Source organism: Globicephala melas, chromosome 16 (genome assembly GCF_963455315.2).
Source record: "Globicephala melas chromosome 16, mGloMel1.2, whole genome shotgun sequence".
In the NCBI taxonomy this organism is placed as follows: Eukaryota; Metazoa; Chordata; class Mammalia; order Artiodactyla; family Delphinidae; genus Globicephala; species Globicephala melas.
The window spans coordinates 72,746,035-72,772,634 of NC_083329.1; the positions used below are offsets into that span (position 1 = coordinate 72,746,035).

At 39.0% G+C, this 26,600-nt stretch overlaps 1 protein-coding gene and 1 long non-coding RNA gene across 6 annotated transcripts in view; one reads left to right on the forward strand and one right to left on the reverse strand.

Moving 5' to 3' along the window:
• Positions 1 to 26,600, forward strand: part of LOC132593625 (uncharacterized) — a 475,128-nt gene that overhangs the window by 407,385 nt on the left and 41,143 nt on the right. For 2 of the 5 annotated variants that reach the window (XR_009559340.1, XR_009559336.1), the window contains exon 7: positions 19,470 to 19,637. This is a non-coding gene — a long non-coding RNA (uncharacterized lncRNA). Of the gene's footprint in view, positions 1 to 18,333; positions 18,510 to 19,469; positions 19,638 to 24,879; positions 25,020 to 25,620; positions 25,771 to 26,600 lie in introns of those variants that run through there. The other 3 variants (XR_009559337.1, XR_009559339.1, XR_009559341.1) reach the window with 3 other exon arrangements.
• Positions 1 to 26,600, reverse strand: part of BICC1 (BicC family RNA binding protein 1) — a 295,894-nt gene that overhangs the window by 22,947 nt on the left and 246,347 nt on the right. Inside the window, exons 4-15 of the mRNA XM_060286347.1 lie at positions 25,274 to 25,353; positions 23,368 to 23,526; positions 22,042 to 22,095; positions 21,404 to 21,598; positions 20,925 to 21,176; positions 18,347 to 18,478; positions 15,563 to 15,749; positions 13,557 to 13,718; positions 12,760 to 12,956; positions 12,490 to 12,622; positions 11,783 to 11,939; positions 24 to 186 (exon numbers count right to left, since the gene is read on the reverse strand). Coding sequence (XP_060142330.1) covers positions 24 to 186; positions 11,783 to 11,939; positions 12,490 to 12,622; positions 12,760 to 12,956; positions 13,557 to 13,718; positions 15,563 to 15,749; positions 18,347 to 18,478; positions 20,925 to 21,176; positions 21,404 to 21,598; positions 22,042 to 22,095; positions 23,368 to 23,526; positions 25,274 to 25,353 — 1,871 coding nt within the window. The remainder of the gene's footprint in view (positions 1 to 23; positions 187 to 11,782; positions 11,940 to 12,489; positions 12,623 to 12,759; positions 12,957 to 13,556; positions 13,719 to 15,562; positions 15,750 to 18,346; positions 18,479 to 20,924; positions 21,177 to 21,403; positions 21,599 to 22,041; positions 22,096 to 23,367; positions 23,527 to 25,273; positions 25,354 to 26,600) is intronic.

Sequence of the window (26,600 nt, forward strand, 5' to 3'; positions counted from 1 at the left end):
TTTTTTTTTTTTTTTATCATTACCTGCATGTTGACATATGATGGCCGTGGGGCAAGGCGGGCCCTTTCATTGTTCTGCTGGGCAGCGGCAGCCCTCTCTGCAGCACGCTCACTCCCTGGAGCCTTCTTGTCAGCCAAAGGGCTTTCTGCAGTACTCAGCTCAGGCTCTGAGAGCAACCTGTCAGTGCTGCTGTGAAAGAGAGTTTGGGATTGAACACTCCACCATTACATACAAATGGAGCACACATTTCCTAGGTGCCACATTGACTGTGTAGGTTTACCACTGTCAACCATTTACATGTATTATCTCATTTAATCCTCACGGTACTGCTATGAGGAAGGCAGTCTTATTATCCCTATTTTTCAGATGAGGGGAGTACCTTGTCCAAGGTCATACCTCTGGTAAATGGTAGAGCTGGGATTTGAACCCAGACTTTCTGACTCTAGAGATGGTGCCGAAACTATTTCATGATCTATATTCACACACATTAAATATAGCATGTATGATACACTGTATGCAGTACATATGAAATAGACATACAGACAAGATTTCTAATTTACATACATCAAGGAGATATCCCTGACCCACGTTTACACAGTCTAAACAAACTGAGTCAGTCGGAAGGCATGCAGATGATCCAGTTCTTTTGGGTGCAATATACATGATATTGCTAACAAATCGGCTATGATAAAGGCAGCAGGTAAATATTCTTTAACATCTGTTCAGGGTGCAGGGAAAGAACACGAAAGTGCTTCTTAAAATGGGGGGCAATTATCTGAATTATAAGAATTTATAATGCCCTACACATGCACCTCAAGTTCACATCCAAGGGCATGTTAGGCTCAAGTAAAACAGAAACAAACAGTATTAGTCAAAGAGCTGATTTGCTCACACATTCTTCCTTTTATCATTCACTCTTCAGTTGTACTAGGGGAATTCAGAGGAATTTAGAAAGGACTATTAGAATACAAAAGGAGCAGCAAAGAACTTTGTTTGACAAAAGTTCAGAGAGGCTTCACACAGTCGTGTGACCTGGAATTTAAAGGGCATCTGCAGGTTCGCCATTGTGTAACAGCAACTCAGAGGGAACAGCATAAGCAAAGGAAAGGAAGTGTGCAGTCACTGGTGGTTTTAAAGCCAGAGTGTGACAAAAATTACTGGAACAAAATAAAGGATTGATAGAGCTGATAAGAGACTGGAGACAGGGAGACCATTCTGGAGGTTACAGCTTAATTCAGATGAGAGATAATCAGTTCACACTTACACACTCAATGAACACATTTAGTGATGAAAGGAACAGGTATATACTTCAAATGCATCAACACAGAGGGAAAACAAAATCATTTCTCTAACCTATAATAAATAATGTTAATTTGGTGTATTAGTATCATGTTAAGAAAAACACAAGTAAAGCAGATTTGGACAAAATGGGAACAATGGTAGTTAATCAAAGAGTTTATAAAAGTAAAACAGATTTTGCTTTTTATAAAAGCAAAACAGATTTTGCTAAGAAAAGGAGGAAATAAGAATATATATTAACACAACACTGGAAATCAACTATACTTCAATAAAATCAATTTTTTAGTTAAAAATAAATATATATGTTATATTTGCCTAAACACACTCTATTCTGTAACGATATAAAAGACAGTAGAGGAAATTGGGTAGATGAAGTGGATGGGAACAAAACCTTTCGATGTAGAAGCATTCCACTGTTTTGCGTTTTTAAAATGTGAATAGACTGCCTATTCGAAAAAAATAAAATAAATGGAAGAAGTAAGGATAACACATTTGTTATCCCTAATGGTGCTATGGTAAGGGAGAATTATATTTAATATAACATATGCACTTATACTCACTGTGATTTGTAATAAGTAAACTCATGATACTGCCAAGTATTTATTACCAAAGTGAACAATTCACTACCTTGGAACAAGGGAGCCATAGTTTAAGCTGGAAATTCAAAGCCAAATGAAGGAGAATTCACACTAAGAAAATTTCTTACAGCAAAAATCGGAGAGTTAAAATTGCCCTGCTGATTACTGAAGAGCAGAGAGAATGCTAAAGTTTCAGAGCAAAAGAGATGGTTTAGGGAATCCAGAAATAAACCCAACCAGCTAAAGGAAGGGGGGAGATGACAGAGAAGATTTAAGGGCACTAAAAAGGAGACAGAAGGCCTAAAATGGAGTCACTTGTGCTAAACCCCACATCAACACACCAAGACTTGATACCTAACCTAACTGCAGTTTCAGCCTCTCCTAGGAATGTAATCTTAACCAGTCCTGTCTGGAATTTCCTGGCCAACACTAGTGAGGTAATCCACCAGACAGACCACTGCCTTCTCCCAAAGGAAGGTAACCTTGCCTGAAATAGTCCTTTCTTTTCTTTATGCCTTCCTTGTCCCTCCTTTTTTCTCCTTTTAAAATGTTTTCTTTTCAGCAGCATTTTGGAGCTCCTTTCTATTTGCTAGATGGGATTCTGCTGATTCATGAATTGTTGAATAAAGTAAATTTGATCTTTAAACTTACTCAGTTGAATTTTTTTTTTTAAACAGATTTGATGGCAGTAATAGGACTGAAGGAGACTTCCAATAACTCTGGGAATGAGAAACACAGGTGTAGCACCTGCAAACCCTTTTGAGTTCTCTGTCTCTCTCACTGCTTCTGAGGACTGTAGGTAACTTCCTCTCAGTTCTGAGCTCTGCTCTCTTTGCACTGAGCTCCCAATCTAACTGGCTTTCCAATACAGGGCAGGTCAGCTGGATCCGCAGATGATTGAGATCCGCAGGAGCTCAAGCCCTTAGCCTTTATTTCAGACCACAATAGTCAATTAATTGGTGGAAACCCCCAGGCCTTGATTCTGTCCCAAGATCCATGTGGGAACTATCAGTTCTCCATGTATGTGGAGCCCCTAGTCCTCAGTCTCCATTTGTTGAGGTCTGTTGGTTCAATTCTTTCCCCAGGCCAAGGTCCCATGGCAGGAATTGTTGGTGGTATACACGAGACCTTTACCTGGCTGGGACACAGCAAAATCCTTTGGTTACTGCCAATTTGTTAAGGTGCATGTGTTTATCTTGTTTTCTGTAGATAAAAGCTACCACTAATAGGAATCTCAGAAGCCAAAAAGCCACAAAAATTCGTGGGCATGGGTGAAGCACTTAAAAGCTGATAAAGTACTCTCCACCTAACTCAAAGGACTCCCGTGTTCAAATAAGCTGGTCATGGAACAGGTTAGCTTGACACTAGGTCATCCACCAACCTCAAGAAGATTTCCGTGAAACAAGGTACACTGTAAAATACCACACAATCCCCAGGCCCACAGCACATCCTTCTTAGATACTGATCTGGCTCCCCCAAACCCAAAACGGCTTAGCTGAAAGAAATGGGATCCTTAAAATTCAAAGAGTTAAGCACTCCACCTTCTGGTACACTTGCTTATTTTACATCTAAGAACTATGGTCCTGGAAGCTATAATTATCTATAAAAATGGCAAAGTGTTACTAAAGATGACCTACAATTAGAATGGCCATTATGAGTAATGTTCCAATTATATAAGATCATTTAAGAAGTGCACTTAAAAGCAAGGACTCCCCACTCCCCCCCTCAAAAAAAATTGTATAGCTATTTTAATTGGAATGCAGAAAACTCCAAAAGGCTTCAAAATTCCAAAATAGCTTCAATGAAAGACTCATTGCAAAAAGGCTAATGAAAAATTAAAGACACAAGAGGTACCTAAAACAAGAGACAATAAGACTGACATAACTACTACTGCTCCCCTCTATCCTCTTTTTTTTTTTGGCCATGCTGCACATGTGGGATTTTAGTTCCCCAACCAGGGATCAAACCCCAGGCCCTCAGCAGTGAGGGCACAGAGTCCTAACCACGAGGGAACTCCCTATCCTCTTTTATACGAGTACTCACTCCAGTAATCCTGTCTAAATTTCCTTTCCACTCTGAAGAGACTAGAAGATCACAAACAAATGTCTGACAGGTTAGTGGTCATGCAGTGAAACCACTGGGACCCTGTGGGGCTCCTGGGCATGGAAGCCTTTGTGTGTCCCCTGTTTCTTGTTTGCAGGGAATAGACTCCAGCCTCTATGACCTTCCCTGGGTTCCAAAGGGCAGATTGGAACAGTTGCTAATTAGGGAAGGGAGGGGATACAGAGACAAGGGAGGAGCAGTCAAGAAACAATAGTGCAGCCTCGGGGCAGGGTGCTGATTCTGCATCAAGGGATACACAGAACATCTTTGAGCTCTTCTACAGAACTAAAGACTCCAACAACTGGAAGACAAACTGCCTGACGAAGCAATCCTCATTCCAGACAGAAACTCACGGTTTGACAGCCTCGAGAACCAGAAAAGCTCATCAGGAGACCACCTGAGGCCAGATTAAAGGAGTGCAGGTCCCGCACACACCCTGCTCCTATCAGCAACCCCACCCTTGAACCACTGCTATAACAGTGCTCACCAAATCCTCCCAGGTTAGGACACACAATTTTTCAGGGCACAAGCCCGCTGTGGCCCCCTTTGCCCGGCAAAGCAATAAAGCTGTTCTCTTCTACTTCACCCCACACTCTGTCTCCAAGATTCGCTTCAGCACTGGTGCACAGAGGCTGACTTTTCAGCATCAATAGACACCCTCCTATCTACCCTCAAAGGAGGGCCCCTGAATGAGCTCCTCCCAGAATTGATGAGATTCTGAGGGATTTTCTTATAAACTGCTACATTATTCCCTTAAACAGCTAAGGGAAACTAAATTAAAATTCATGAAAAACCTTGCCAAATTCTGGTAGATACTAGAGCTACACCCTCTATTTTAAACCTCACTTGGAGCCTATAGGTGGGATCCTGGGAAAACTGGCAGAAGCCCACGAAGGGAGAAAATTCTTACCAGAGTCAGCTCTCCTGGGTCTCTGTCTGTAGTACCCAATAAAGAGAGGAAAATAAAATATTTTTTGCACCCTCTTCTGGAATACCTCTTAAGCCTAAGGGGTTGTTCAATACTGCCAGAAATATTTACTGCTTGTCCACACCGAAAACTGACAAGATAGTTAAAAGATTTTTTTTTAAGTAGCTCTGCAGTCAACAGTTGGTCAAAAATTGGAAGCTGATATTCAGAGGCTGATGGGAATTTTTTTTACGTCTCCTCCCTTAAACTAAAATTAAACTATGCACTCAGAGGGGAAGAAAAACCCTCTAAAGCCTCTGTGAAAGGATTTACTAAAACATTCCAAAGGCAAACAGCTCTAAATCCAGAACACAGAAATCTTGTGGTTCCCACCTTAGAAATCTTCTCCCTGATATTTAAAAAAAAAAAAAAAAAAAAAAAAGCAAATTAAGGATAATGTAGTTGGATGGGTGGCTCAAACTATAATGTAATTTAGGCTGCAACCCAATTCTTTGAGGAATTGAGAGCAACTGTCCTTATCTTACAAATCTTTGCAAAACTAGAAACTAGCTGTAGAGGCAGTTCAAAGTCCACCTATTCCTTTTACCAATCCTAAAACCTCCCCTATTCAGAAGGCTTATAAGTATTGTAGAAATTCTGGCCTTATAGGAAGAAACCAAAGTCCTTGGAGGAACTTGCATTCTTTCTCTGTGCCTTTGAGATGTAAATGTTCTACAAACTTTAGGGAGGTAATTCTTTTTTTTTTTTTTTTTTTTTTTTTTAGAGAGGTAATTCTTATCAGAAGATGAACAAAAGGGAAAAGGTCATTTGAAACTTAGGTGGACCAAAAAATTTTTAAGTGTCTTCCCCACAAATACAGTAAAAAGCTTCAGCCATCTGAGCAGGTAAACTTAACTTATTCCATCTACCAGAAAACAACTTAAATCCAACTTTTTTTTTTTATAACTAGTGAAATTTTGTATTACTGTACCTGATTCACAGCAGTGATTAAAAAATGGAACCCAAAAGGTCTCTGTTTATGACTGTCAGTTTATGTGTGTCTATGTATGTGTTGCAGATATATTGAATTTTCCACCTCCGGATGGTATTGCCAAAATTAATTTGTAAAAGAGCTCTATGTAAGTGGCTTTAAAAAATTAAGTACTTATATAAATTAAGTAAATTGAATCCAGTAGTCCCCCTTTATCTGTGGATTCACTTTCCATGGTTTCAGTTACCCACAGTCAACCTCAGTCTGAAAATATTAAATGAAAAATGCCAGAAATAAATGAGTCACACGTTTTAAACTGTTTGCTGTTCTGAGTAGTGTGATGAAATTTCTTGCCACCCCACTCCACCCCATCGTGGAATTCCCCAACCATCAACATCATCATAGCTCAAGGATCCAGGATCAGATCCTCCATCTGATATATCATCAGAAGGTCAATAGCAGCCTACCACTACATCACGATGCCTACATCACTCACCTCACTTCAGTTCATCACATAGGCATTTTAATCATCTCACATCATCACAAGAAGAGGAAGGGTGAGTACAGTACAATAAGACATTTAGAGAGAGAGGGAAAGTGAGAGAGAGATACCACATTATTATAATATATTGTTATAATTGTTCATTAGTTATTGTTGTTAATCTCTAATTAAATTTTATCATAGGTATATATGTATAGGAAAAACCATAGTATACACAGGAATTCAGGACTATCCATGGTTTCAGGCATCCACTGAGAGTCTTGGAACTTATCCCCAACAGAAAAAAGGGGATTACTACAGATGTTAAGTGGGGTAAAAGTTTTTCAGTAAACTTTTTTTTTTTTTTTTTTTTTCCGTGGTACGCGGGCCTCTCACTGTTGTGGCCTCTCCTGTTGCAGAGCACAGGCTCCGGACGCGCAGTCTCAGCGGCCATGGCTCACAAGCCCAGCCGCTCTGTGGCATGTGGGATCTTCCCGGACCGGGGCACGAACCCGTGTCCCCTGCATCGTCAGGCGGACGCCCAACCACCGTGCCACCAGGGAAGCCCTTTCAGTAAACTTTTAAAATAGTTTCTCTAAAATCTTTTTGGTAACCTAAACCAAAGTTTTGCTAAATTAAAGTAAATGATGGATTGTCATTGAATATCCAGATCATTTCCAAATAAGATAAAATACTAAAACATTAATTACTGAACACAGGTTTACCACTTTGGGCCTTTTTATTTTTTTACAGAGAAACTAAAGATATTTGGATACATTAATGAACGTGTTTTGTGCCACACTGAGAAATTTACTATGGAAAAGCATATGTTTCTAGACATTGTAAAAAATATTGTCAAGTCACACAACTGTTTATTTCTTTTCACTAAAAAGGTTGTTTAGGGTTAAAAATTAAATATATATTATATAAATATGTTTATAATATATATATGTATATATATAATTAAAGTTACTAGAAATAATAAGGAAACATTTCCATATTCAAGGAAAGTAGGATGTGTGTTTTCAGTAAAAGAAGGTATGAGGAATGGAGAGGAATTTTTGTTGATGAAAATAGAACTAATTTTGTCCTGAAGTGAGACTGGTTACTGCAGAATGGGAAAGAAGAAAACATAAGACCAAACTGTAGAAGGTTTGTGGGAAAGGAATCTTGGGAAAGGAATTTTATGTGTGGTCAAGCAGGCTAAAATTAGAATGAATTTATTTAAGTGGAAAAAAAATGAGTTTTAATATCAAAAGTACATCAGTGCAAAATCAGAACTGATTTTCTCTCTGTTAAAAGAACAAGTGATTTTGAATTACTGGCCTGCTCTTAGTAAGAGATTGTAAAAGGTTGTTATTTACCTTTAAGTAATCTGCCTAGAAAGCAAGTATTTTGTGCTTTACCAAAATAATTTCCTGTAACAACTATTTAACTTTCTATATTTGCCTGTGTGGTCTTCAATTGTCACTTTGGTTAAATGGATAAGTAAATGTTGTTTCACAGTGACCTATGATCCTATTTGACCAAGTGTTTTTAAACCTTTTGATATTTTTGACAAACTTCCCCCAAATCAAATCCCAAATGAAATCTTTCTGACCTCAAACTAACTTTGAGATTTTCCAGAGGGCTCCTGGGACACATCTCAAAAGATTTGTTCCCTCTTCTTATAAAAGGAGAGATCTTAAACTAATTAGGCTTCTTTGATGTGTTAAATTACATGGGAAGTATTGTCAAATTAAAGTAATACTAAGCCCTCTCTATTTTGTATTTGTATAAGTATATAAGTGTTCCAGAGCTGTGTGAAATTCCTAGAGATGTGATATGTCCAGGTATAATGTTATCAGTCATAATTAATATTAACGTAAACTGGCGTATATCACAGAAATAACTACATCTCTTTATCAAATGAAATCTCATCAGATCTTGAACAACAGGCATTTTTAAGTCTTTGTCGTTTACAGAGACTTACTGTCTTAGATGCTTCTGCAAAAGTGTTCTTACAAAAGTGTTTCATCTTCAAGGAGATTCATGGGAAGGATTTTAACAAGTGCATGTTTCTGATAACATAAAGGTCATAAAACTGAAGTGGATTCAAACAGAACAAATATCAATTATTGTACATGGGACTAAATGAACTGAGGAGAATGATCATAATTTTTTAATGATTTTTTTTGTTTGAAAAATTGCTAGATCCTTAATGTTTTGTTTTTCCAGATTTAAGGAAACCTTTTTTCCTAAGTTATCGATGACTTACAGCAATTTGGTAAAGTATACCTTTGTAAACAAAGACGAAACATTTACTTTTCTCCCTACCTGATCCCTCCAGAAACTCTTTGGAAACTCTTCTGTATTCTTTGCACAGCAATACAGTTAGTTATTTGCAAAGGTCAATAAGAATCTGTTCTCCTTGTAACAGAACACATTGGAAACACTGGCTATATTACCAAAGCTTTGACTGAAATGTCATATTTGAGAGAGACGTACACAGACTCAGATATGATCTGACAGCTTTAAGGAACTAAGGTTAACTTAATAAATCCAATAAAGCCCCTTGAAAAACATTGGCCTGGTACTCTGATTACAGGGTTCCTGGCAGCCTTACCCAGTGAGTCAGGAAGGTCATTTCCTGGCAGGCCCAGGAACTTCAGGTTATTTTGGGGACCTTATGAAGAGAGGAATTCACCCAAACTACAGGTATTGTAGGTAAAATCTGATGGCGAGTCCTTGGCTTGGCTTTCTGGCCTCAGAGGCTTTTAAGAGTTCAATCTGAGATTCCTTATGAAAAGTTCCTGCAAAGCAGTTTTAAAAAGTACTCATACAATACAATCACTATTCTTGCTGCACTTATGTAAATAAGCCAATTTTAAAGCAAACAAATTAGTTTAACTGCAATTATCTTTTGTTTTAAAAAAATGGAAGTAACTGTAGAGAGAAAAATGTTTGTACTTTTGTAGATATTAGATTCTAGTGCTATTAATTTTGAGGTTTTGTTATATTCCTGTAAACTGGACTGGATCCTGAATTCTTCTAGTTCCCTTCAAATATCTAGCCACAATTCTCCAAACTTATGTTTCCAATTTTCTCCCACCCTTCTGATTTGGAATCACTAAGAACAAAGACGGTCCTTGAGTCTCCTTGGAAGGGACTATACCAGATCCTCTTCACTACTTAAGATGGCAGCCAAACTTCAGAGACTTAGGTACACATCTCACAGCTGAAGAAGTCCCCACCTGACATCTGGTCCTGGACAACCAGCTGGAGACCTCAAAATCAAACTGACTAGTTGGAGAAGTAGCTGACACTGAGGCAGACTGCTTCCTCCTGACACCCCAGATCAAGACTTCACATTTTAATTAAATATGAAACCTTTTTCGTCTCTTTTTCTTTCCTTTACTCGGTCTAGCATTGATCCAGAAAGATAACACAGTCATCTGAATCTCTCAGGCCATTGCTTAGGGAGGTAACCTCTGTAATTTAGAACTTTTTATTTCAGGTTAGGAGATTTACTTCCCAAATGCACTGAAAACTTAAATGACTCATGGCTTGAATGGGCAAATGCAACAATCCCTGCAAATGAATCCATGAACAGCACCACTTTAGTGGGAGTGGTTTGTGCCCCAACAGTATTTATCTTTGTCTGTGGTGGTTATCGTTCTCCTCGGGCATATGGGTGCCTAGATGGCTGGTGCATAACAGGGCAATGCCTCTTGAGTTATCTAACTGTGTCCCTAACTATTTACAAACAAACTGAGACACTTCATTGGACGACTCCCCTGAATTTATATTGCGGAGTTAGAAAAGTCCAGGAGGCTTTCATGGTTCAGGATTCACATTCCATAGCAGGGCCCTACTCCCAGGGTTAAGAGTAAATGTAAATGAAACTATAATCAGGAATCTCTCCTTAACTCTTGAAGATACTGCAAAATCTACCAAGACAGTAGCTGCCCAACAGAATTCCTTAGATTCTCTGGCCAAAGTTGTTCCTTTTTTTTTTTTTTTTTTGCACGGGCCTCTCACTGTTGTGGCCCCTCCCGTTGCGGGGCACAGGCTCCGGACGCACCGCACAGGCTCTGGACGCACAGGCTCAGCGGCCATGGCTCACGGGCCCAGCCGCTCCGCGGCATGTGGGATCTTCCCGGACTGGGGCACGAACCCGTGTCCCCTGCATCGGCAGGCAGACTCTCAACCACTGCGCCGCCAGGGAAGCCCCCAAATTTGTTCTTGATAATAGAATAGCCTTTGATTATCTTTTAGCTGAACAAGGGAGTGTCTGTGCTGTGGCCAACACTACATGCTGAACCTGGATTAACATTCTGGGCTAGTGGAAACTCAGTTAACTAAAATCACTGAGCAAGCCACTTGGCTTAAAAAAAGGACTCCTTCCGCAGGGTCTTTCTTTGACTTATTTGATTTTGATTGGTTTGGGTCTGGGGGACAATGGCTCCGAGCTGCCCTCCAAACATTGGAAATGATTCTACCTATAACAGTCATAGTAGTCTCCCTGGTGCATTGAATTCTCTCAAAAGCTTTAAATGTATGTTTGCAGCCACTAACCACTGAGCAAATGACCTCCCTAAAACTGGAATGCCAGAAAAGAAAGGAAGAAAATGACTGACTAAAACAACTGTGAGCCTGAAGTCATGACCTGTGAACACCACAGAGATTCAATAGCAAAAAAAAGAATCATGACCTGTGAACACCACACAGAGGATCAGTAAAAGCTATAAGGACTAAACTATAGAGAGGTAGCTGAGAGTGGTGCTAATGCCTTAAATTTTGATCACATCTCTCACTTGGGCTGAAAGTCTGATCAAAAGGAGAGAATTGTGAAAAAAGGGACAACAGGCCCAAAATGGAGTCACTTGTACTAAGCCCCATATCCACAAACCAAGACCTGATACCTAACCTCACTGCAGTTTCAGCCTCTCCTAGGAATGTAATCTTAACCAGTCCTGTCTGGAATTTCCTGGCCAACACTAGTGAGGTAACCCACCTGATCGACCCCTGCCTTCTCCCAAAGGAAGGTGACCTTGCCTGAAATAATCCTTTCTTTATGACTTCCTTTTCCCCGCACCCTTTCTGCCTTTAAAAACCTCTTCTTTCTGCAGCTCTTTGGAGCTCCTTTCTATTTGTTAAATGGGATGCTGCCAATTCATGAATTGTTGAATAAAGTCAATTTGATCTTTACATTTACTCACCTGAATTTTGTTTTATAACAAGGGTGAAAGTTATCAGATACTATTTTTAATAAAATTTTTAAAAGTAAAAAGAGAAGGTAATCATAAAGAGAAATGAAAAACCCATGGATAATGTCAAATGCACTTGAACCGAAGAGCGCTAACTATTGAGTTTAACACAAATCCAGCCTGTTATACACTTTCTTTCAAAGGATCAAGGGATTTTAAAATTAAAATACATACTGAAAGTGTGAGTTTTTTGTGCCCTGCAACAGTTCTACTGTCTGCCTCTTGGCACAGGAAACTTTGGAGGGACCCATCATCTGTTTCAAGTCACCAGCATTTCCAGAATGGGAAGGACTTCGGGGCATGCCTACTTCAACAAAAGCATCATTACAACCTGCAGAAGAAGAGAGAAAAAAGCAAAAATCCAGACATCATCTTACTATCAACAGTCACCTGCAATGGAAACAAATCAGAATCCAATTCTATGGAGACAAAAGCATAACAGCTTTCAGCTACAGAGAAGATGCCTTAAATTCAGGCTACCTCAAAAACTCATGATGAAATTGGAAGACCCTCATGTTTCTTTAAAGATTGTTAAGGATGAAGGTGTTATTAAAAGAAATACTCTACTTGGGAAAAAATTACACACACACACACACACACACACACACGCACACACTTAGTAAGTTAATGCTTTCCTGCTGCACAATTACATTCACTTTAATTTAGGAAAGGCCAATGTCATGGGAAAGTGGTTCTTTCTATGGCAAAGTGCTCTTTCACCATGTTCTTTGGAATTTCACTCAAGATACTGTCTCTCTGCAGTCTTGAGGGAGGGTGAATCATGACTAGTTAGAAAAACCCACTCCAAATCGCTGCACAGACTTTCTACAATCCCCTTTATCCAATCAACAGAGCAGGCTCAAGTTCAGAAGGAAAGATACCTTCTGCAGAGTTTGATTTGGGAGATGCCTGCTCAGATGCAGTTGTTTGTCTGGATGGATCACCATGATTCGCACTCAGCACTTTTTCTCCAAGCGACGAAGTGGATATTGCACCATATTTTATATTCGGAGACTGAAATAATAATAGAAAACAACACAGAGATATGGTCACAATTCTAAAATTCATCTCAGGTGAAGTTTAAACGCGTTACCAGTGGCTTATCTCTTACAAACAGCATAGATCACATGATTCTTGCCGAAGGGCATTACCTGTGTGTGTCCATTTAATGAAGCAGAGATTTTTTTGCTTTCTGTCTGCATACTGTTGATATGGACATCAACAGGAGTCAAGCCAGGAGGGGGAGATGGAGCTGTGTGCCCGTAGGTGGGCACTCCAGACAACAAAATATTGGTTAATGTGGCTTGGGCAGTAGACGGAATCATAAGGTGTGGTATAGCAGAAAAACCTACAACAGCATTTCATGAAGACAGACATTAGACAGGAATAAACTCAGAATCAACAAGCATTATTTTATTCTTTTCAGTAACAACAAAAACAGTCATTTTTGTTGCTGCAAACTGAGAATTCAATTTTGATACCTCTCTGTTAACAGGTTTAACACATTACTATAAAAACATACAAGAAGTATTAAAATGGAACAACATTTTGGAGAGTATTTAGTCCAAGCTCTTCACTGTACAAATGAGGAAACTAGCTAGATTTAGCGTGTGCATATGACTACCAAGCAAACTTGTCAAACTAGAACGTGCATTTCCTAATTACCAGGTCAGTGACCCTCGTGCACTTTTGCCACTGCTCCCTGCACATCATGCCCTTTTTCCTGATCTGCTTGTCACGTTTGAAGATTACATATTACTTTTATGAAAATCTCACTGCTTTATTATGCTTTGTTTTAGCTGATTTACACTTTGGAGAATTTGTCTGGCTGCAGTATTCTTTGAACCATAGTTCTGCCCTACGGAAACGGAACCACTAGTAAATTTTACTGAAAAACTGATTAATACCTAAGAATACACACCTTTGATTGTACTTAAATAATACTGACCTGTGGCACTTGAAGTACTAGCAAGTGGAGGTGCCCACAATGTGGGGCTAGGGGTACCAGAACTCGGACTTTGCAAAGGACTGACTGAGCTATTAAGAGCATTCAAAAGTGAGTTCGGGGTTGTCGAAGTATTGAGAGATAAGGCAGTGGGTCCCAAAAGACCTGTAATGAATGAATGTAAAGTCAATACACATAAACTCAAGATTTAAAAATACAGATGGCATCAATACTGCCATTTGGAATGCACATCCATATAGTCTGATATTTTCCAAATATAAGATATGAATGACAGATCACCTTCTTTCAAATATTCACATGAAATATTGCATGATACAACTCCAACACAGGACCCCACTTGCCTACAAACAGAAATGGAAGACAGATATGCCCAGACCAGGACAGTAGTCAGGGGCCTAGAGCACCAATCAGTTGCTTCATAATCACTTCAACTAGCCAGGATGAACAAAACTGTGCTCACGTGGAGACCCATTTTGTATTTCTCTGCCTAATTCACTTGTCACCTGCTTCCAAACAAACTCTTTTTAAACCACTTGCAATTAGCGGTGACTAGGGGGACGTTTTCCTGCAACAGAATATCTCCCTTCAGTCCATTTGCAGAGGCTGGCCCACCCGGAACAGTTTTCATACTGTGTATGACTGTCCATACATGACGTCTTTGGGTCCATCTCAATGCGTATGAAGACTTTTCTCAGAAAAAAGAATTGTTTTTCCGCTTTTTGCTTGTTTTAAGGATTTAATCTTTGATTTAGTAATGAAATTTCCCTTCGGGCATTTCAAATATGTTCTAGAGTGAAATGTGAGTTTGTATAAATAAGTTCCCAGGAATACTTAAAGCATTAAGTATTAGAGGCTAGAGATAGCCATGAAAACATCTTAAAATTAAGTCACTATGATCTTTGCTCACTTTTTTTCTCTCTAGTGCAGGAAGAACTCAGTTCCTGCTAAGTTGCCTGATTGGCATTTCCTGACTCACATGCATTGCTGTGTTATTACAACTCTGTTCAGAATCTTCAGTGGAAGGGACAACTTTGGGAGATTAGGGGCCAAGGGGGAAAATCTGTCTTTACTGGTAATGGTGTCTGGGCAGGGATACTTGGAATCTTAATCATATTATAACCATATTACATTTTTAAAAAGCAAGAATAGCTATTAAAAATTTGAAAGACTGCTGAGAGTATTTTTTTCTGTCTCAACACTGAACTTGGTAGAATGATCTGCGAGGGTTATTGCATTAACTTTTTATATAATGGCTACTGACAAATGTGCAAAAAGTAGTGAACCTAGAATAACTGTAATATAGCAATGAACTTCCTCCTACAAGATGGGAATCCGTAAATGAGGCAATACATATCACACCATGCCTATTAAGTGGCTCACCCTGCTTTCTTAAAGAACTAAAGCACCAAGATGATGTTTTTCTTTCATCTTTCTCTCCTTCACCTTAGATATAAATGCAGGTTGGTTTGTTTCCCATGGTGGCCGCAGGCTAGATCTCCTTTGTGTTTGGGCAAGGCAGGCCTAATCACTAGGACTGAGGGTTCTGCTTCCTTTCTCCTCCCCCCTCCCCACCCCTCATGCAGGTCTGCAATTACTTTTTGAAAAGCAAACTGGATAATCTCTATCTCTAGGGACTAGTGGCAATATTGCAAATGCAGGAGAGAACAAACACATAAATTATAGTCAGCCGGCTCACTTCACTCTCAATGGCATTCTTAATTTAGAAGAACAAACACAGCCACCGAAAATACAACAGCCAGACCTTGATTACTTACGCCAAAATAAAAAGAATCTGGGAGACAGAAATCTATAGAGTCTAACAAAAAAATCAAAATGGATTGATTCGAGTTTTGTTGCTTTTCACCTGATCGTAGGGCCTGAAGAGGAAAAAACAGCCTTTAAAATGTAGCCCCAAACAGTAGAAAGAAAGGAAACTGGATAAGCAATCCCCCAGAGGCTGAGAAGGGCTATAATAATAAATTTTATACCTAGTCCAGTGAGTCCGAGGCCTGCGGAAGCTAAGATATCCAGGCTGGGACATGCCAGGCCGGCAGGGCATGATGCTGGGGATGGACTGGTTGCTATGGTAACCCCACTGCTTTCAAGTCCGAGGAGACATTTCCTTGCTTCATACATATTTAACGCATTTCGCTCAACACTTTTCACAATCACAGACTATGAAAACACATAATGAGAAAGAAAAAAGTGACATGCAAGTAGTCTACAATGAATTGGGGAGGGGGCTGAGAAATGAATACGGTAATAAGAATCCCACGCAGGGAATGGATGAATGATGCTTTAACATCAACTGCAAATTCCAACCACGTATTTCCTAAGTTTACTCCTTTTGGTAAAACCATAAAATGTTAGTTACCATTTATTGGGTGTGTCCTGTGTCCCAGGCACTGTGATGGAAGCCGCACATATATTCTAATTCCTGCAAAACCTCATGGGGTGGAATTATTATTCATGTTCAGTGAGGACAAGGGCCTTACCCAAGGTCACAGCACAGCTGTGGAGGAGCAGCTAGAGGACTGGAACTTGGGTCCTTCTGTCTCTACAGCCCATTCTCATTTATATCCTCTTGTCTCTACATTAAAGCTTTCCCCCCTTTATCTCATCTTTGCAAAACAAATCAAACATGTCACCATATACAGACTGCATAATAATAGTCACTTACATCTGACATTTACCACTCTTCCTCACTGATGACATACTTGTGGCAAAGCTTATAGTAAAATAAATTTCCAAACAATAAATCTTCTTTTTTTCTTCAATGGACTCATCTGGAAAATTGGAAATGTGAACCCAAGGGGGAAAGCCTCCAGTGGACAATAAAGAAAATGTGTGGCTGAGACAGCAGTTAAAGCAGTAGTCAGCCTCGGGGCCTGTGAGGCATAATTAAACAGCCCTGGATGCTGTAAGGCTTCAGAGTTCTCACTTAAAATCTCTTTTCCCCTGACCTCTGCTCACTTCTTGCTGAACTCCAGAAATCTTCCTGTGCCTGTCCATCTTTACATGCAAAGTCTCTTCTGACTGTATCTTTTCCTTCTGGTACGTACAGTGACTCTAGTCAACTCAAATTAGTAAAGTACAAAGCTTCCCAATACATAAAATTAATGTTCTATTCTCTAACTTTAAGCTCAATATATCAAGTTCATTTAGAATCAATCCTATCTTCTCCTTTAAAGTTTTCTTTTGAAGAAGGCATGATGCTTTTTCTTACGTTGGACACTAAATACCACATTATTTACATACAGACATAATTGTATATAGTAATACATGTTATACATGTACCATATGCATACATGCATATATGATAAAATTCAGTTTAGAAATTTTAAAAATGGAAGGCACAACTGTTTGGTGTTTTACCTGCTATAATTAAAAATATACATAAATGCTATCATTTAGTACATGTTATTATGCAACTTGCTTTTTTTTTTTTTTTTTAATTTTTGGCTGCGTTGGGTCTTTGTTGCTGTGCACGGGCTTTCTCTAGTTGCAGCGAGCGGGGGGTTACTCTTCGTTGCAGTGCGCGGGCTTCTCACTGCGGTGGCTTCTCTTGTTGCGGAGCATGGGCTCTAGGCGTGCGGGCTTCAGTAGTTGTGCCTCGTGGGCTCTAGAATGCAGGCTCAGTAGTTGTGGCACACAGGCTTAGCTGCTCCACGGCATGTGGGATCTTCCCAGACCGGGGCTCAAACCTGTGTCCCCTGCACTGGCAGGCAGACTCTTAACCACTGCGCCACCAGGGAAGCCCACAACTTGCTTTTTTTATTCAACACCATTCTTGTCCTTTGGCTTCTGATACAAAGGTTTCTTCGGCATGTATAAGTAGAAGTGCATCACTGAGGGTAGGGTATCCGTGTTTTCAGTGTGAGCAGATGATCACAAGTTGCTTTTCAAAGTGGCTGTATCAACTTACATGCTTTAATGTAGGAAAACTCCTCTTTCCTCAAACTCTCACTAGCACTTAATAACGCCAGAATTATCCCATTAAACTTTGCAGCATCTTAGAGGAGAAGTTCCAAGAAGGCTGAACTGGAGATACTTCATTATTTAAAGTATACATGACAGGGCTTCCCTGGTGGCGCAGTGGTTGAGAGTCCGCCTGCCCATGTAGGGGACACGGGTTCGTGCCCCGGTCTGGGAAGTTCCCACATGCCGCGGAGCGGCTGGGCCCGTGAGCCATGGCCGCTGAGCCTGCGAGTCCGGAGCCTGTGCTCCGCAACGGGAGAGGCCACAGCAGTGAGAGGCCCGCGTACCGCAAAAAAAAACCCCAAAACAAACAATAAAGTATATATGGCAGACAATGGCGCCTATTCTTTAAATCTCCAGGGCTAGCACAGTGGCTCACAATTAGTAAGTAAACTAAGTATTTTTTTAATTGCCTTGGATGTGTACACATACACATATGCACATAACACAACATTTATTTAGCCTTACCAACTCTCCGGCAAGTTAGTAACGTTTAAAGTTACCAGATTGCAAATTAATAAGAAAATGTTTTCTCTTTCCTTCCCATATATGTCATTAAAATGATGGTTACAAATGGACTCCAAAAACCAACATATATATTAAAAAAAAAGATCAGTAATGAATGCTGTTACAAATTTACATTTATATAAAATAACTAAATATAATATATAACGATGTATATTATACAGAATATTTAGTTCCATGTATATGCAAATACACATTTATATGAAAATAACACTATACAGAACGTGAGGTGATGCATGGTTCTCTTTGGGCCCAGACTCTGAACCAACCTTGCTCGGCTGTTTTGGCTTTGGTTTAATACTGATGAAGACGTCGAGCTGCTCCATCAACTGAGCAATGAACTGTGGGTCAACTTCAATTTCTTCCTTCATATCAAACATTAGCACAAGAGGAAGACAACCCTAGGAAATGTCACAGTGGAAAGGGTGAGAGGTAAAAAAGTTACTCATTTAAACATCCAATAATTTCACATGCCTACAGATAATACAATCTTTTATAGATTTAAAGAGTAAACCAAAGTATTAAGCTAAATTATATACCTTCACATAGCTTAGAAGGCTGGTGTGCAAATAATGTTGAGGGGTAGAAACTATTTTTTGGATGACAAAAACGTGTCTTACGTTTATTTTTGGCCCTGAATTCTTTATCTACTCTCCACCTTGGAAAATTCCTCCATTCTCTGACTTCAGTTTTGTTAGTGACACCAGAAACTAGATTCTCAGCCACATCAAGGATACTAATCTTGTGCCCTGGCTCAAAAACTTACAGTGGAGGCTTTTTATTGTCTCCTGAATGAAATCTAAACATGTATCAGCCTTTAAAAATCTCCACATTTCAGCTCGGCTTTGCTGGTGCAATCACAGGTTTATGTGTACATGTCTGCCCCTTCCTCCAGGCTAGACCAGCCTCTTGACTATCTTTTAAACAGGTTCTGACATTGGTATCTTAACTCATCAAAAGGCTTCTTTGCCAACCCAATTCCTACTTCTCTTCTGACACAGCTCAAACCTTACCTCCTTCCTGGAGTAAAATGCTACTATCACCCCTTCTTTTCACTATCTCACTCTTTAGCATGGCAGAGTTTAGCACTTTTTTTCTCTGATGTTGTCTTCCTGGCCCCTAATCTACTTAGTATAGGAACCAGATCCCATACATTTTTACGATGTACAGATTGATGGATTTGTACATAATTATCAGAAGAAATTACCATCAAACATACTAGAATTAAAATGAAATCACCGAGTTCCATTTCTCGTCTGGATAAGTGATGTTTATAAGCACACTGCTATAAAAAAAATGGTGATGGTATTTATTTATTTATTTTATTTTATTTACTTATTTATTTTTTTGCGGTACGCGGGCCTCTCACTGTTGTGGCCTCTCCCGTTGCAGAGCACAGGCTCCGGACACGCTGGCTCAGCAGCCATGGCTCACGGGCCCAGCCGCTCCGCGGCACCGTGGAATCTTCCCGGACCGGGGCACGAACCCGTGTCCCCTGCATCGACAGGCGGACTCTCAACCACTGCGCCATCAGGGAAGCCCGGTGATGGTATTTAAAATGTAAGTTAAAGCCATTTAATTTATCTCTCCCTCATGTCTTTCAGTATTGTTTAATAATATGTCTCACTGCACACCTGTATTTTTGGCAGGTGTGATCAAAGTATGAATATGAATTCATAACTGTGCTGATGGCTTGAAAAGTTTACTAACTCAAAATAATATCTAAAGAACTTGAAAAGCACAGAAAAGAAAATATGAAGAGTAATCATAATAATCTTTGAATACAAATATGCTCTCTAACTAGCCATATATTAAAAGTAGCCTAAGTAAGCCTGGCTTTTAAGAAAATTAAAAATTAATTCTTAAAATTATATATTATAATCCTTAATGATTATAACAAGTTCTCATGTGTCAGAGGAATGGAATCAACAATACAAATCTGGATCTTCTGAAAGTTTCTCAAGAACAGATTCTGCAAGTTAATAACAGCAAATGTCACACCTGAAGCTTATGGATTCAAATGTCACTAAAGGTCTAGCCTGAACAGGAGAATATAATGGTGTTTTTAATAAGAATACTTGTGAGTCCACAGTATTTCAGTCCATTTTGTTACTACACATCAATCTACACACTGGGTTTTTAAGTGAATATAGGAAGGATAGAAATATTGAAAATTATAAACTGGAAGCAGTAGTAAGTTATATAACTGTTATTTTTCTTCAATGCATGACACTCAAATTCATGGCTTAAACAGCATTTTTAAAATTTTATCAGAGATTTATGAAATGCTCAAATGCTCAAATTGAGCATTTATGAAATGCTCAAATGAAATGCTCAAATGCTCAAATTGAGCATTTATGAAATGCTCAATTTATGAAATGCTCAAATTTATGACATGCTACCAAAATTTACATCTTTGAGGGTAAAATTTTCAGTGTGTTCATTTTTAACTTTTCTGTTTAAACAGAAGACTTCTTTGGCTAACGCAAACTAATACCACACATTAAATAAAAATAACCATCTTCAAACTAATATTACACGTCAAATAAAAATAAGCACCTTCCACAAAATACAGCCGGTTATTTCAATGTAACCTCTTCTGTTGCTTAGTGTAAGTTAAAAAAATACTAAAAGGAAATTACTCACCTATCTATTGAAATTAAGTCTGTGAGGCACTATGTACCTTATTCTTTTATTTCCTTTTACCAAGTAAGTTGCTTATTTGACCAGGATTTCAAAGTGCTTCCATAAATACCACATTGGTACAGTACGGGCAGCAACGAACACTGTACTCAAAGAGGTTAAAAAAAAAAAAAAAAATCGTACCATTAACGTCAGTAAACCTACCATGAGATATTGCCTTGCAAGACAGACAGACTCAATGGTGCCCTGGAGGTAGACGGTGGATTTCTTTTGTGGATTACTGGGATCGGGAAAGTGGATCTGAGCACCCGTTCTCTGCATGATATGTTTGATGTTGCTTCCATTCCGACCCATCATAAAGAGATGATGCTGAGCTGCGATATCTAGTTGCGTGCTCACGGGGATAGCTGACGCCAAGCTCCCGGCGAGATGTTCCAATAGCATGGCAGTTCCTTCCTAGAAGAAAAGGGTGGGAAAGAAGTAGGCCTATACGGTAACTGTCCACGTTGAAGGGAAAGATTCTACTGCACTTCTGACAGCTATGGAAAAACTCAACACATTCTAAGAACCAGAATGTACTATGAGAAAAAATTCTGGAAAACAAATTACTTTTAAAATCCTTTAAAAATAAAACTTGCGTGATTTGTACACCTACAATGTTCGGAATTACCTAAACCACTTACCTTCACAGCACTTGTGTTATTCTGAGACCCTCGTACTATCACAGTAGCACCATACATTCGGGACCGCTGTTTAAATGACACTGAAATGTTGTACGTCTGTGATATGTGCTGAATAGAGGGGGAATTAGGATCGGGCACTGGTTGAAGAATTCCAGCAATCGGCAGCTCAAACATCAGCACCAAAGGAAGCAGCTCCTAAAATGGAATTACAGAACCCAGGGCAGATAGTTAAGTCATTGTACATTTAGAGATGTGTGTAGTTCATTCATTCTTTTCTGAAGATGGAATTTTAAAACATAATGCTTTTATTACAGCCACAAGCTTGGGTAGACTATATAAAGTTTTTTAAATGAAAGGAGCCTTTTGTGAAACCTGAGAGTTTGTAACTTAAGCTGCCTGTGGCATTTTTCCTCAGGCGTCTTTTTGATCATTTCAAAATCATCAGAGAAATCAAGCCAGATAAAATCCAGAACGTCTCTAAGAAACACCTCTGATACATTAATACAATTTCTGTCACTATTTCCTACATGTTGAACATATGATTTGGTTATAAATTGATAAATTATGGTATTTTTGTTGCCTTATAATGCAGACATCGCTGACATTGATTTACAGTACTAAAGGTAATAAATAGTTACCCGAATTCTAACTCGGGCCGATTCTACTCCTGCCGGTTGTCCTGCTATAGATACCTGCAAAAGAAGAAAACGCAGAGTTAGATTTATTGTACTTGAACCCACATCTGCTTTCCCAGTTATCTATACCCTCACTACTCAAAGTGTCGTCCAGGATAAAACAGCATCGCCTATCTGGGAGTTTGTTAAAGATGAGGGATCTCAGGCACCAACCCAGAGCTACTTAATCAGAATTTGGATTTTAACAAGCTCTGGTGATGTGTGTCAACGGAACAACATCACCTCCTGGACTTAGCTAAAACCTCCCAGCCCCCACGAGCCCATCCTGCCCTCTTCACAATTTCTCGTGTTCACTGCATTTTCTCCCTTTTTATAAAAACTCTCTGAATACGAGATGTGCAATGATAGTGCCACACTAAGTTCTCAAAATAATGAACTCCTTCACGCTAGTTGGCAAAAAAACTGCTGCTCCAACAGCCCTCTCCTGGGATCTCCTAGGCTTTCCTATGATCCATCAACTAAAGAATTACTCTTGGTGTTAGGGCAAGGGGGTGGGGCTCCAGGACAGTGCTCTCTCATGGGCCATGCCCATGCCGTATCAGCCATCAAATATTTTGATTACTGCTCTTGCTTTTTACCATGGCTTCCTATCTAGTTCTTTATGTATGTGTCCCACTGTCACCATTAGTCCCCACAGAGAAAAAACTATATCGTATTCATCTTTGTGGCCAACACAGTTTCTATATTGTGATTAGAGGAGAGAAAACTTCCAAATAACACAAAGAACACCATCTGTTCTTCAAGTACTGACAGCGTTTTCATGTAGACAGGTGAGTTCCATTTGTTTCCAAACACAAGAACGAGAAAAAAATGTGTATAAAACAGAGCCATAATTCAGTCAATGTGAGGAAGTCAGACACTCATACATTGCCTCTCAGAAGGTGCTCCAGGGTAGCCTGGAGGACCACCTGTGCGATGCTGCAGACAGAATCCCAGCTATCAATAGGTGCCTGGACTAGGCAAGCTTTCAGGTCCTTTCCTAACTCACATGCCTTTCCGAGCCTTTCATAGGGACTTCGTTTTATGTTGCCATGATATCCTTCCCTGTCTTCTACAAACCATTTAGAGATCAAGCATTTATGGCCCATCTACAACTCATCTCTTTAAAAAGGAAGAGCACCTTCAGTCTCCTTGGAGAGGGACATACAATCCCTACTAAATGCCATCTTCACGATTACTCTTTTGCTCTCATCTCCCAAAAAAGTCATGCATACAGAAAATTCAAGCTTTAATTTGTCCCATAAAAGTTCATGTGAAAAGACAAAGCACCTGGTTGCTTTTTTCTGCTTGATTATTCCTGTTGGAATCTGGAAAGTGGATGTGGCATCCTGTTTCTTCCATCACCTTCTTAATATTGTTGCCACCTTTGCCGATTACATGAGAATGTTCTGTATGTGAAACATCCATCTTCAAGGTGACCCGATTGCTCTACGTGGAAATAATGTATTATTTCTTGATGCATGAAAACAGAAGGAACAACTCCTAAAAACCACTTTTCCCCCAAAGGAATAGGACTAACTAAAAGTGACCCAGTGGAAAATCTTACATTTCTTAATAAGATCATCTTAATCTATAAATTTTTCAATTTCTATCTATTTCTCCTTGGCTAATAAAAAAGAAATTTCCATTTAAAGACAGATTTGTCAGAAAAAATAGAAAGATATACTTTTTACCGAGATAATTTTTGGGACAGTAGTATTTAAGTAAAATTAGGTATAATTATAAAAAAATTACTCATTTTTCCTTTAATAGATATTATTCATGAAACAGAATTCAAATAACTAAAAACAGATGAAAACAATTACAAGAGTGAATACATGTATGTTAGTAGAAACGTTGAACAATGATAGAAAACTAGAAATAACAATAAAATTCAAAATGGAATAAAAAAGTATTTACAAACATTTCACAACTTCTCTATCACCGTATGTCAGATTTTACAAAGTAGATAAATTATTCTTGCCGGTAGGAGTAAGAGTGAGGAAGATACCACAAAGTATGCATCTCTAGCAGTAAAAAGGCTTAAGAAAACCAATACGGAGTGTAAGATTTGTTAGTTACATTAAAGCAAAATGTAAAATTCTAAAACATAATGAATAATTATAGTCAGACTGGAATCCATGTATTTAATTTGGGAAAATGCAGTGCTATATAAAATTATAAAGACTGAGATGAAATGTTTTCTCATAAAATTGATATTGAAATTCTTAAGTCCTTACAAAGTAAAATTTAAAAGTCAAATACGACAAGATGTTAAAAATATCAATAGGTTTACATTTTCTGAATTCTTAAATTTTAGACTTATATCCATTAAATACCTTGGATTTTAAACTTAGTTCTTCTTTTAGTTTATCCTCTAAAAAGAGAAAAAAAGACATCCTTTTTTGGATGTCCTAAAATATTTAATAATTATAAGGTGAATATTTCTTAAAAATTAAACAAACAACAACAAAAAGGAACAGGAAAGGAAATAAAGAGGAAGAGATCAGAAACCATTTCAGTGAAACACCAGGTGGCAAAACACAGTGGTTAAGAGCCAGACAGCCTGGATTTGAGTCCCACCTCCCCACTTTTCAGCTATTGGATCCTGTGCAAATTCCCTAACATCTCTGTGCTGATAGTTATAAGGATTAAACCAATTAATATTTGTAAAGGGTGTAGCTAAGTGCCTGGCATATAGTAAGTGATTTTGACGTGTTTATTAAAATAAATTCTCACAAACGAGTATACATTTTTACATATTTTAATTTCTCTATTGTCTCTCTCTACATATACTTGTAGAGAGACAGAATGTACAAGACAAATTGTGAAATTTCATGCCATCACACACACAGAGCTATACAGAAGATTATTCTGGTTTTCTACTGATATCGTAAAGGTAAATATGCTAATTCTTGCAATCTTTATTACTTGTCCTATACTAATCCGGGTCAATATTTTTTAATATAGCTATCTATATGGGGGGGAGAGAGTATTATTCAATTACCCAGCATGAGAGAACCTATTCAAATTTTAAACAGAACTTTAATCCACTGTAGAATCACACGTGCTTATTTCAAAACCCACCATTACTTTCTCCTGGTTTTTCTTCTCCAAATGGTTCTTTCACAACAGCATGAAGTAGCCCTTGCAGAGACAAGGTTCTGACATCTGAGTGTCCTTAACATTCACTTACTTTTGTGTCTAAGACAGACATGATCATTTCCTTGGCTTCCTTAACATCTTCTTTCTTTCCAGAAACCTTAATATGAGGATCTGTAAGAAATCAAAAACAAAGGACTCATATGAAGCTCCCAGGCTCTGTTTTAAAACTGCTGTTACACTATAAGAAAAGAGATTACATAATAAATTTAATATTTGATTCATTCTAGGTGTGTCGTCACTGTAATAAAAACAGGAATATGGAAAATACCCAAACCGTACATTTATCGATGCTTTTTTTCCTTCTGAACGCTGGCTGACCTGTTTAAATTTAATTGCAAAATATCATATAATTATTATTATTATTTTTTTTTTTTGCAGTACGCGGGCCTCTCACCGTTGTGGCCTCTCCCGTTGCGGAGCACAGGCTCCGGACGCACAGGCTCAGCGGCCATGGCTCACGGGCCCAGCCGCTCCGCGGCATACAGGATCTTCCCGGACCGGGGCACGAACCCGTGTCCCCTGCATCGGCAGGCAGACTCTCAACCACTGCACCACCAGGGAAGCCCCATATAATTATTTTTAAACGAATAAAGAATCTATAAATTCAGTTTATTAATTCATCTCTTGCTACATTCCAGGCCCTGTTCTAAGGCTTGAAATGCATGGACTCATTTACTCTACACCACAGTTTTGTGAGGTTGTTTACAGAGGAAACTAAGGCACAGAGCAGTTTAGTAACTTGCCCCTAACTTGCCCCAGAAAACCATTCAGGGCTTGTTTACTGTAATCCAATGTCTTCCAACTCTGGATTCATACTTTAAACCATGTGATAATTTAGAAGATATTCTTACCAATCAAGGTTAATAGAAAAAAACCTTAATCTTCATTCAGGAATATTGAATATTTATTCAGAATTAGTACTACCTGACTAAATGTCTGCTATGTCTATTGCTTATTAGTGCCAGGGAATGTTGCACAGGAAAGCATTCATTCATTCAGCAAATATTTTCTGAACCTCTACTATGTACCAGGCACTATTCCAGGGGCTGGGGGATATGTTAGTGACAAAAAAAGACCCTTGTCTGCATGAAGCTTACAGTCTTGTGCAGGGAGGCAAAAATCAATCAAATAAATAAATGACCTAGTATATTAGAGGGTAAATATTATGACAAAAAGGAAAAGGAGAACAAGACGAAGGATCGAGAAGACCAGCTGTAGACGGGGCAGGGGCATCAGGCCACACCGAGAAAGGAAGGCTTAAAGGGCGGGAGGCGGCTGGCCGAGCTCTGATCTTCCAGGAGTAGGAGACATCAGAGCCAACGCCTGCGTGGGGACGTGCCTCTTGGGTTCTCTCTTGA